The following is a 12,822-nucleotide window of genomic DNA, read 5'->3' as shown; positions in this document are numbered from 1 at the left end:
TTTTAAAGTTTTTTTTCACTTTTGGGTTTATTAATCCTTTGGCATTTATTTTTTGTTCACAGGGTGAGATAGTGATCAATGTAATTTTTTTTTAGCATGCACAACCAATGGCAACATCACTGTTTAATGAATAATCTACCATTTCCACCCCACTCTCCATGACCACCTGTGCCATATACCAATCCTTCATATAAGGATGGGTCTGGTTATGGAATATCTATTCTATATCTTTCATCTATTTATGTTCTACTTCTATGTTGCCTTACTTAGCACCTATTTAAAATAAATGCTGATATCTGATAGGTAGCGCATATTACTTCTGTCATGCTTTTCCTCTGAATTATCTTGAATATTAGCTCTTTGCTTTTCCATATAAATATTAAAATAGCTTACAAAGTTATTGTTGCTATATATGGTGTTAAACACAATATGCTTCAGAACAATATGCTGTATGCAATAAATACATATGCATTTATCCACTAGGAAATAAATAAAATTTTAAAAATTAAAAAAGGAGTAACAAATACACATATGAATTACATGCAATCTTTCTTGGAACTGCATTGAATGTATATAGTAATTTAGGGGATAATTTTTAGTTTGTGATATTTAGTCCTCCAGTCACCCAACTGGACATGTGTATTTATTGAGTTTTCAATTTACTATGTTTTTGTTATCCTTGGGATTCTCATTAATTACTTTATATGGGATAAGTAATGCATTTCCAGATTTGGTTATTGGTATTAATTCAAATCTAAGCATTTTTATTTATTTATTTATTTATTGCATTTTATTGAGCATTTTTTAATGGAGTGATAATACATAGTTTAGTATATCTAGTCCAGTATCCTACCAGGAGTAGAAGATTATTTATACAGAGGATTTTCACATGAAATTCTTTATAGAAATATGTAGGATGTCTTTGAGTTTATTTTCTCTGCCAACATGTATATGCATGCTTACAAAAAAATATGAATCTATTTACTTTATAGGTGGAAAAATGTTAATCAGTGAAAGAAAACATTTTTGTCAGGAGGAATTACACGAAGTAGGTCTGAAGGAAATTTGGCTGACATGGAAGCTGGAAAACTCTCAGAAAGTTGCAGTATTACAGGTACAGAAATTTATAACTGTTGTGATTTGTCCATGTGAGTACATGAAATTCATCGCCAATAACTGTTGGAGATCTACCACTGAAAATATTTCAGAAGATAAAAGAATTATAAAATCCTGTTTTTATCATATGAATAGTTAAAAAGATGTGCAAAATAAAATAGCACAGCCAACGGATTATGATAACTATCATAATAGTTTTAAAAACAAAAACGTTGCTAAGAAATGAGGGTTATATGCCATAACTATAATGAATTTGGGGGTTAAAAAGTCTCGCTGAAAGTTGGTCAACGTAGGAAAGCTTCATGGTGCATCAAAAAATTCACCTGATTCTCAGAGGAAAAGTAAGTTTAAGGAGAGTTAGTGGCAACTGTATTAAAAAAAAGTGTGAATGTAACAGAAATGTCACCTTTATTTTTCAAAATGCATCTTCTAATTTTTTTTTCCTTGAGAAGGAGTCTTGCTTTGTCACCCAGGCTGAAGTGGAGCGGCACGATTTCGGCTCACTGCAGTTTCCACCTCCTGGGTTTAAGGGATTCTCTTGCCTCAGCCTGGCCAATGTGTATTTTTAGTAGAAACAGTTTCACCATCTTGGTCAGGTTAGTCTTGAACTCCTGACCTTGTGATCTGCCTGTCTCAGCCTCCCAAAGTGCTGGGATTACAAGCATGAGCCACCATGTCTGGCCTGCATCTTCTTATTTTTTAGCATATAAGACTTAAAAACATTCCAATCAAGATAATAGTTCTACATATATTAAACCAAAAAAATTCTGACAGTTGGCTTAAATTCTTTTTTCAATAGAACTTCTGAAAATTCGGCCTGTCTCTAAAAGCAGCACTAGCTTCACAAAGTCCACAGAGTCTTTACAATTATTTACTAAGAAATGACCAAGTATGAGTTTCTCTATACACACAAAAATGGCTTCAATGTTGTGGGATATCTAAAATTCTTATAATAGAAATGTAAATTTTTTCATGTTACGAATTCTTAAGACACTTTCCAAAGTAATAATGCTTCAATTTCTAGTGGTAAATTGTTATTTGTCATTGAAAGCTTGAGTGCATTGAATTCCTTTGTTCAATAAAATAAATGGTAGTCTAATTTTTCAATGTTCATTTTATGAATTCATTTACCTGAAAAAATTTCAGTGTTATTAACATTTATCAATACAAAGTTATTACAGAATTATCTAATAAATTAATGACTTTCTAATTTAGTATGTTGTTTTAAAAATTATTTTAAATGTTAACAGATGTATTTGATATTTTCTACATATTGAATATTATCTGAAAAGGAAAACATGAAGTTAATATTTTGGATGTAATGAGACCAACTATTCAATGTTTAGAAAAATATGGATAATAGAATTATTCTACTTGACTAGAAATGTGCTTTTATAAGCATGATACATTAAATAATAAAGTACAAGCACATGCTAGTCTAAGTCATTTTCAAGAAAATGTCTTAAATAGATTATTACATCATAATAAATATTTACTTGTTTAGTTTATAAATTGTGATATCTTAAAATAACATTACATATGTTCAAAAAATAACCTGGTAGAGAAAAGATTCTTTTCTTGTTACATACGAATTTGACCAAATTTGACACAGTTTGTGTTAGCTAGTAGACTAGAGATCAGAAAGAAAAATGAAAGTAAGTCCTGAATTTTTACGCTATGAGAAAAATTAATCTTAATTATAACTCAGAATGCTACTTTATCTTTGTTTTTCTTTGTTTTTCTTTAAATAACAAGGATGCCAGGACCCAGACTTGCTTCACAATTGGCCGGATGCTTTCGCCCTTCATGATAATAATGCTTCCAAAGTTACAAATCCGTTCTGGAATGAACTGTCTGCTTCTAATCCATTTTTGGATGATATATCTCAGCTAAGAAATAATGGAAAGAGAAATAATATTTCCATCTTAAAGGAAGATCCTTTTCTTTTCTTTAGAGAAATAGAAAATAAAAATTCTTTTGATTCCTCAAGTGATGAACTTGATGTGCATCAGTTACTTAGGAAGTCTTCCTCGAGAAAATCTGGAAGATCTAAAAGTGTTTCAGAGCTTCTGGACATTTTAGACGATACAGCATATGCCCACCAGAATATACATAACTCTGACCAGATCCTACTACAAGACTTAGAATGGCTTAAAAATGACCGAGAAGCTTATAAAATGGCTTGGTTAAGTCAACGCCAGCTGGCCCGCTCCTGCCTTGATTTGAATACAGTTAGTCAGAGCCCTGGATGGGCCCAAACACAACTTGCAGAGATCACTGTAGCTTGTAAAGTAAACCATCAAGGAGGGTCGATACAACTACCGGAATCAAACATCACTGTTCATGTGCCCCAAGGTCATGTGGCTGTGGGAGAATTCCAAGAAGTGTCTTTAAGGGCTTTCCTTGATCCGCCACACATGCTTAACCATGATCTTTCATGCACTGTGAGTCCACTGTTGGAAATCATGTTAGGCAACCTCAATACAATGGCAGCCCTTTTGCTGGAGATGAAAATTGGGGCTGAAGTGAGAAAGGATCCTTTCAGCCAAGTCATGACAGAAATGGTTTGCTTACACAGCTTGGATAAAGAAGGCCCTTTTAAAGTGTTAAGCAACTGCTACATTTACAAAGACACCATCCAGGTCAAGCTAATGGACTTGAGCCGGGTGATGTATCTAGTGGTTGCTGCACAAGCTAAAGCTCTTCAGTCACCAGCTGCCACCATTTGGGATTATATCCACAAAACCACCTCAATTGGAATTTATGGACCCAAATATATCCATCCCAGTTTTACTGTTGTTTTCACAGTTTGTGGACACAATTATATGCCAGGAAAGCTTACAATTTCTGATATTAAGCAGGGTGGAAAAAACATATCTCCAGTTGTATTTCAGCTCTGGGGGAAGTATTCATTTTTACTTGACAAGCTACAAGATTTAAGAATTTCTGTTTTTTCCTGTGATCCTGATTTTAAAGTAAAGACAGAAAGAGAAAGAAAAGAAATTACACAAAAGCAGTTGCAAGCAGGTGAAGCAGTTCGTCAACAATTTTTATTTTCTTTAGCTGAGCACAGAGAAATGCACTTGTTTGTATTTGGTGTTCAGGTGGAGTCTCTCAATGGTGAAACAGTTGCACAGTTCTCTGTCACTACCCCTGATCCAGCCCGAAACCTAAAAAGGCTGTCTAATCTGCCAGGCTATTTGGAGGAGAAGGAGGAAATCAAGTCTGCTCCTTTATTACCAAAAATGCTTGTTAAATATCCCACATTTCAAGATAAAACATTGAACTTTATCAACTATGGGGTAACCCTGAAAGCCGTGCTAAGACAAAGCAAGATTGACTACTTACTTGAGTATTTCAAAGGGGACACAATAGCTCTCCTCGGAGAAGGGAAGGTAAAAGCTATTGGGCAGTCCAAAGTGAAAGAATGGTATGTGGGAGTCCTCAGAGGTAAGATTGGACTTGTACACTGCAAAAATGTCAAGGTGATTCCAAAGGAGCAAGTAATGTTTACATCAGATGGTATCTTTACAACCAGAAATCTTCTTGAACAAATTGCCCTGCCTGTTAAAAAACTGACTTATATCTATTCAGTTGTATTGACCTTGGTGTCAGAAAAAGTTTATGACTGGAAAGTTTTAGCTGATGTCCTGGGTTACTCACATCTGTCACTGGAAGATGTTGATCAAATCCAAGTAGACAAAGAATCAGAAAAAGTTTCTTATGTTATAAAGAAGTTAAAGGAAGATTGCCACACAGATAGAAATATGAGGAAGTTTCTGTATGAACTTCTTGTGGTAAGTATTGCTTAATCATAGTAATGAACTGCCATAGAGAATTTTATTAACTTGATGATATTTATAACCAAACATGTGAGAGGAGAAATATTTACAAATTCAACAGTCTTAAATACATTGAAGACGTTATAGCAAATACAGTTTTTTCTACATGATCATAAAACTAGTTTCTTAAATTTTTTTTTTTTTTTTTTTTGAGACGGAGTTTCACTCTTGTTACCCAGGCTGGAGTGCAATGGCATGATCTTGGCTCACTGAAACCTCCGCCTCCTGGGTTCAGGCAATTCTCCTGCCTCAACCTCCCGAGTAGCTGGGATTACAGGCATGCGCCACCATGCCCAGCTAATGTGTTGTATTTTTAGTAGAGATGGGGTTTCACAATGTTGACCAGGATGGTCTCGATTTCTTGACCTCGTGATCCACCCGCCTCGGCCTCCCAAAGTGCTGGGATTGCAGGCTTGAGCCACCGCGCCCGGCCGTTTCTTAAATTTGAGATTCAATTGTGATTTCTCCAAGAAAGAGGCCTCTGAAAATCATCTTTTAAAAGAAAATTACAGGTACTTACTATTTGTACTGGACTTAACAGTTCAGATACGACTTCTCAAATATTTAGACAGCTCTTAAGATACCAGAGAGGCTCCATAACATGAAAGCAGATAAGAGCAAACTAAAGAAACTAAAGAAAACGAACTTGACCATTGTTAGAAATCTACTTTTCAGTGTGTGGGGTTTTTTTGTTTATTTGTTTGTTTTGAGACAAAGTCTGGCTCTGTCGCCCAGTCTGAAGTGTAGTGGCATGATCATGACTCACTGCAGCTTCAACCTCCAGGGCTCAGCTGCAGCTGCCCAAGTAACAGACTATACGCATGTGCCACCATGCCTGGCTATTTTTTTTTTTTAAGGAATGGGGGTCTCACTATGTCACCTAAGATGCTCTTAAACTCCTGGCCTCAAACGATCTTCCCACCTCGGCCTCCCAAAGTGCTGAAATTACAGCCATAAGTCACCACACCTGGCTTTTTCTTTTATAAATATATTATCAATATCCTTCACTTTAGCAATTTAATATCCTTATGCATGCAATGCATTACAGTCCAAACAATGATGCTAGTAATTCTCATCTTAATCCTCATGTTTTATTAGGACTCTTAGAGTCACATTCTTTAGCATAGTAGTCAACTTAGTGGAAGGCTCAGTGGAGAATTACAAAGTACTTTTCATCTTTAAAGTAGAAATTCAAAATTTTATAAAAACAAAAAATCAAGAGCATATTTCTAAAAATGGTTAAAACATGAGCATAAAAATACTAGTGATTGTTAATACTTCTCTAATGCTTCCTATATATTTGGCACTGTGCTGAACACTCTATATACCTTATCTCATTTAGCCATTAATAATAACTCTATGGGGTAAGTATAGTTAGTGTCTTCACCTTATAGATGGAGGAAATCAAGTCTTTGAAAGTGAGGCAATTTGCTCAAGTCCTTCAGTTGCCTATTCTTATAGCTGGGATTGAATTTTTTTTGGGCTCCAAAATCATGCTTAAAGCCACTATGCCTTCATAAAACAAAGTAATGTATGTGTGTATAAAAATGTTTGTGTAAGTACTGTATATATGTAGGTGTATGTATTAAATAGCTCTATAATTGTGAAAGGCTGGTGCCCAGTAGAAGGTAAATAAAATTATATAGGCAGGTTCATGCAAAGGAGCAAAGTTTTAATCAAGATGCAAATGAAGTAGAAAATATTTGGAGAAAACATTTAACCTATGGCATTGACAATGATTCATATGATAAATAAGTATATATAACATTATCTCTTTCAATATTTTCTGTGATTCTACAGTGATTCTTACAGAAGTTGAATTTCAAAAGCTCCAATACCCACTTGCTAAGTTGGTAGATTTTTTTATGGCGTGCTGCATTCTCATCTCACCTGAGCCATTCAGAACTATTAGAGACTGAATTGCAGAAGCGGCTCTACCTGGTGGAAACTGCATATGCATTTTGTAATAGCTCATTAACTCTCATAGCTTATGTTCGGTATTCATCTGCAAAGATTTGAATTAGAAAATTAATTTCTTTTGGTCTTTTAGTGGCCTCAAAAAGTTGTAATGGTCAAATGGTCTAAAAGTTCAAGCCTGATCATATCTGTACTCTTTGGGGTATGTTAATTATCAGAGTGCCTCGAGTGGCTAACTAAACAATCTAGTAGAGAGTCCATTCAAGTGGGGAGTTTCTAAATCTTAGTGGAGATTTCAGGATTTCTGTATGAAAGGGCTCAGGCCTGGTTCTGCGACTGGCAGGTGATAGAACATGGGTTATAGAGTTGTCTCTTGAAACTTTATTTGCCTAGTAAATATACATTTTTCTTGGATTGTATATTAATTTGGTGTGGCAGGAAGAGACATGATAAGCTGAAAAAGATTGTGGGATCCAAACCCTTTACTGATCTCTCAACATTGACACTGGCTGTCCTTATATACTTGACATTCTCTAAAGCACTTCAGCATCCAATTTGATTTTCACAATGATTATGGAGGTTTAAACAAAGTGGAATTAACACCATATCCATTTTAAAAATCATTAAAGAGATACTGTGTGATGCATCTAAAGACTTACACAATGTGGAGCTAAGTTTTAAACTCATGTTTTGTGACTCCAAGCACAGATCTTTTCCCTAAAACAAGAAACTGGAATATAAAGTGGTAACCCCAATCCACAGTTTACTAAAAGTGCTTTCACAGGCCCGCTGGCTCAGTATTGTTTCTCACTGAGGCTATAACTCTTCAGTATCAAGGTATGGATCCGTTTATGTATCAAAACCATGGGTAGTCTTTCTAAGTGCATACTTCCAGGGAAATGAACATGTATGTTATCAACTTTAATAGTTGCCTTACTTGCTTACTCATTGTAACTTATTGTTTCATATTGGTAGATAAGGCTCCAAAGTGCCATTAAATAATGAGGGACTACCAAGCATGCTTACAGTAGTTCCCTCTTATCCACAGTTTCACTTTCTGTGGTTCTGGTTACCTACCATCAACCATGATTGACAAATGGGTAAGAACAGTACAATAAAGTGTTTTGAGAGAGAGGGGCCACATTCACCTAACTTTTAGAGTATATAACTGTAATTGTTATATTTTATTATTAGTTATTTTTGTTAATCTCTTACTGTGCCTAATTTATAAATTGAACTTTTCCACAGGTGTGTATGTATAGGAGAAAACATAGTGTATATCAAACTTGGCACTATCTGCGTTTCAGGCATCCACTGGGCGGTCTTGAAATGTTTCCTAGATAAAGAGGAACTACTCTATTTGCTCATTTGAACAAAGAAGAAATATAGATATAATTCCGTATTTTAAAAATGGTACTCAAGGCGAAGTGCAAACTTGTAGACTTGTTTGAAACATGCATGGTTAGCTAAGAGTCTGTTGGTTTTCTATTTTGCATTGTAGAAGACTAAGTGTGTTGTCTTTAATACCTCATAGTTTATGTTTAACACCATTATATTGGTGACGAGGGAGAGTATTTTTAATGTTTATATATATATTTAAACTTATAAACATCAATAGCTTTGTTCAAAGTTGAAGGAATTTTTTTTTTAAGCAACAGGCATGATTCTGGGAAGTGTTAAGTCATATATTGGTGAAAGTAGAATAATATTTACTATCACCAGTCCCACACAATTTAGAGAAATTCTTGTAGCCAATCATCTGGTAGAACAAGGCATTATTTCTCTTGAGTAAATAATCAACCATAGATTGATAAATTATAGACTGCTGGAACTTCAGAGTAATGTTGGAAGTATGTAATTTAACTTCCTGTTTTCACAATTAAAGATGCCAAGACACACATTAGTTAAGTGGTTTATCCAAGATCCTATAATTTGCCACTGAATTAGTTCTAAATCTCCCCTAACTCTGGCTTAGTTATGTCCATTGTAGTTTGCTTGTAGAATTTGCTTAAATGTGGATCAACTTCTTGAGCTTTAGAAAACTCAATTATATGTGTAGTGAAAAAAAGGACTCTCATTTCTAGAAGATGTCATAAAAACTCCAAGTTATAGACAAAAAAGCCCAAGTTAGTTCCTTTTAATTGTGACATGTAATTGTGGCTGCAGGCTCTTCTGAAAATGGATTGCCAAGGATTAGCAGCACGTCTCATCCAAGAAGCTGCTGTTCTGACTTCAGCTGTCAAGCTTGGAAAAGGCTGGAGGGAACTAGCTGAAAAGTTAGCGCGACTCACAAAGCAACAAATAGAGGCATATGAAATTCCTCATCGAGGAAATGCTGGAGATGTTGCTGTTGAGGTAAGAGTTTTGTTTGCCTAATTCAGTAGTGAGAAGTTGCAGACCAAGTAACACTCATGTAATCAAACCCATACCACATTCATGGATTCACTGGAGAAATGTCCAAGCTGATCCACTAACTAAATCACTGCCCTAGTAACTCATCAATCCTATCTGAAATATGCACACACACTCTTAAAAAGCATTGGAAGATTTTAAAATGTTAATGTTTCTTTTTTTAGATTTCATATTATCATGGCCTCTGATCAATGAATTAATTGATCAAATTGGACCAGTAAGTGGGCAGGGCTATAGGAACTCGAGTCTAAAACAGGTAAATGTTGAAGGTGGGAGATAGGATCAAGTCAGGGCAACAGAGGAAAATAATATGTATTTAGAGTCCTCAGGCATAGACTCAGTCACTTGCGATAACTAATGCTCAGTGACAAGAAGCATTAAGAAAGTGGACGTAGAGCCACTGGTGATGAGAGATAGAGACCTGAAAGCTTCATTATCTCCACAATGTTGCCTGCAATAACTACAGACATCAATTGCAGAGTAACAGCACTTAGCACAAAGTAAATATTTACCATGAAAATATTGTTTTTATCAAAACAAATGCATGCTGTTAGATACAAGTTAAATAAGTGTTTTCTCCAGATTACCGTAAAGAACTGTGAGTCCATTTTTATTGAATTAAATAAAAACATTCCAGTGAGGGGCATATGTAAAATATTCTGTATCTTTCTCTCAAATGAATATAAGCATTTTGAAGGAAATATTATCTCTCTTAGTAGAGATGATTTGGTGAGGGCAGAAGCTATTTTCTCCACTTTGTTTTTGGCATACAGCTGGGTATTCATTGTTGGAGAAAATTTTCTTACGTTGATGCAACCCTTCCAGTTGGGCGAACAGGACAAGGCCACCTTTGCGTGAAAAGTAGAGGGAATACGAGTCAGCTGAGTTCCAGCAGCTGCAGTGAAGTGTCAGCAGGCTGGTTTCCGAGTTCCTGCAGCCTGGCTCTCCAGCCATGACTTCTCTAAAATAAGACTCTTTAGCCAGGAGCAGTCAGAGACTGAGAATATCTTTCCCCTCAGAGACTACATTTATCTCCATAAATTTAGACAGGCATTATAGCCTGTAAATAAGCATAATATAGCATTCGGTGCAGTACACAAAATGGACTCAAGTATTTACAGAATGAGATGAAAGAGAGGAAGCCTTTAAGAAGAAAAAAAATATTACGAAGGATACGCTCTTCTGATTCGGACATTTCAGTTAACTGATGAAAAAGTTACCTAATTGAAAGCAGGACCTTTTTTTCTTAATAAGATTCTATTTTGAAAGAGTTTTGTCGAGAGTTATTTATCAGAGTTATTTATTATGTCAGCCTCCTTAAGCATCTGGCTTCTCTCTAATTGTGGTTGTTTATAGTTTGTCTTCCCCTAAATCTTGATGGAGGCCTGCAAACCACCTACTTTTCCATTATTTACTTTTACACAGCCCAAATCATAAATGACTAAGTCTTTGCCTGAGGCTGATAAACACTCAGAAGCAGAAAGGAAAGCCCCTAGGTGTCTATGATAGTTCAACTTACTGTGATTAATTCTAATAGTCATCTCTCTGATTCATGTTATTAATACTTAGAAAAATCCACGGTGTATTGGCCTAAGGTCATTCTAAATAATCTACAGGAATCTTACCTATGAGGTCACTTATCTAATGGGTAAATATATGCTAATTTCCAGCCTCCTAAGAAATAGCTGTATAATTTTTCTCTTTAAGAGGAGATTCTTAAATATAATCAATTTACCAGTCAAGTAGTTGGTTTCAAAACACGCTGTTATTAGTTCTGGGTAGTGGGTGCAGAGGGAGGGAAGTGCATTGGGGCAGGGAGATAATTGAGTCTAGCAGTTGCTGGGCTGCTTTTTTTCCTGTATCTCATTTCCTCAGAGGGCATACACTCCAAAAATTGCCGTCTATGTGTGCCAGTGCCTGCAGTTGGGCTCTTTCACTTACTTTTTCTCCTTTAACTGCTTTCTCTTCCCTTTGTTCTATTTTTATTGTATCTTATGGAGAGTTTTCTGGCCCTGACTTTGTGACAGGTACTGTTCTGGAGATATTGCAATTAATTTAATCCTTTCAACAAAAACTTATGGGGCAGACACTAATATCTAAGATTACAGAGAGGATAAGTAACTTGCTTAAACATACACAGCTAGAAAGTCACGGAACCATGATTAGAGCACAAACGTTTGACTTCAGAGTTCATGACTTTAACCATTACACTCTGGCCATCACTGTTTAATACGATGACCAAGCTGCAGAGTCAGAAGGTGCAATCAGGGTTAAGCAACTCATTTCATTTTTTTATTTGTCTTTTTTCAACCCATGTAAACTAGCCATCATACCATCAAAATTTGCCTCAAAATTAAATATTTACGAAGCCTCAAGCTGCTTGAAGAATGAAGTATATTAGTACTATGTTTGTCAGATTTTCTGAATACCTTAACCATTTCTTATTTTTTCTAAGTTGAAGAAAAAGCCTCTCTTTGGAAACTTTTGAGAATGTCACTTTTTAAATTAACCACCTCCTCAAGTTAAATTTCAATAAATATTACTCATCGTCTCTAATGACATGGTAATTGCTACATAAAAGCAAAACTGTAAAGTTTGGATCTGATTATAAGCAAAATGCGTTTTTCAGACTATTTCTTTCAGAAAAAATGCACTTATGCCCTACAAAGATGTCACTATTGCCAAGCTTGTTCCACAAAAGTTAGTGAAAATTTGTTGGAGTTTTCTGAATATATTTAGAGCTTTAATTTTTTAAAAAAATAAACCAGTAGAGTGTTGGAAAAATAGTTCACTTTTTACAAGTTGGATTTGACAAGGGGATATGCTGGGGATTCAGAGATAAGAAATTCACCAGCCTAAATTGGGTGCTCTTCACTTAGCCTTCTAGGGATGGATACCACAAGTTACGATAATCTTTCTATGACTCCTTCATTAGCACCCTTGCTTAACAATGTAGATTATGCCATTTTTATCTTGTTTAATAAGAACACATATTTGCCAAGGACACTAAAGTTTCATTTCCATGCTTTTCTTTTTTTTTCCTTTGAGACCGAGTCTGGCTCTGTCACCCAGGCTGCAGTGCAATGGCATGACCTCAGTTCTCTGCAACCTCCACCTCCCAGGTTCAAGCGATTCTTGATTTACAGGCGCATGCCACCACATGTGGCTGATTTTTGTACTTTTAGTAGAGACAGGATTTCACCATGTTGGCCAGGCTGGTCTTGAACTCCTGACTTTAGGTGATCCACTTGCTTCAGCCTCCTAAATTGCTGAGATTACAGGCGTGAGCCACTGCGATGGCCTCACTTCCTTTCTTAAACTACCTTTGCCCACTGGGCTCTACCTCAACCACAGGCACTAACTGTTCTGTTGAGAATAGTTTTTTATCTGACCTGCCAGAATGGGCCACTCACCAAGTGGAAGCCAGCAAAGTTGATGTTCCTAATGGTAATTTTTTTCATCTCAGAAACTACTCATCTGTAGAGAGTCCTTATTGGAAAGATGTATTTTCAGTCTTTTTGTAGTCACCATTTAA

General features: G+C 35.7%; 1 protein-coding gene across 1 annotated transcript in view; it reads left to right on the top strand.

Moving 5' to 3' along the window:
• Nucleotides 1-1,000: 1,000 nt before the first annotated feature.
• MACC1 (MET transcriptional regulator MACC1) overlaps nt 1,001-12,822 on the top strand; it is a 28,992-nt gene continuing 17,170 nt past the window's right edge. The window contains 4 exon segments of the mRNA XM_010345321.3: nt 1,001-1,025; nt 1,028-1,114; nt 2,872-4,913; nt 9,042-9,230. Of these exon segments, the coding sequence (XP_010343623.2) occupies nt 1,001-1,025; nt 1,028-1,114; nt 2,872-4,913; nt 9,042-9,230 (2,343 nt within the window).

The sequence above is a fragment of the Saimiri boliviensis genome, chromosome 10, assembly GCF_048565385.1.
Source record: "Saimiri boliviensis isolate mSaiBol1 chromosome 10, mSaiBol1.pri, whole genome shotgun sequence".
NCBI classification, from domain to species: Eukaryota; Metazoa; Chordata; class Mammalia; order Primates; family Cebidae; genus Saimiri; species Saimiri boliviensis.
Note: the sequence above shows the minus strand (reverse complement) of the source record. Positions and strands in the feature narration are given on the sequence as shown.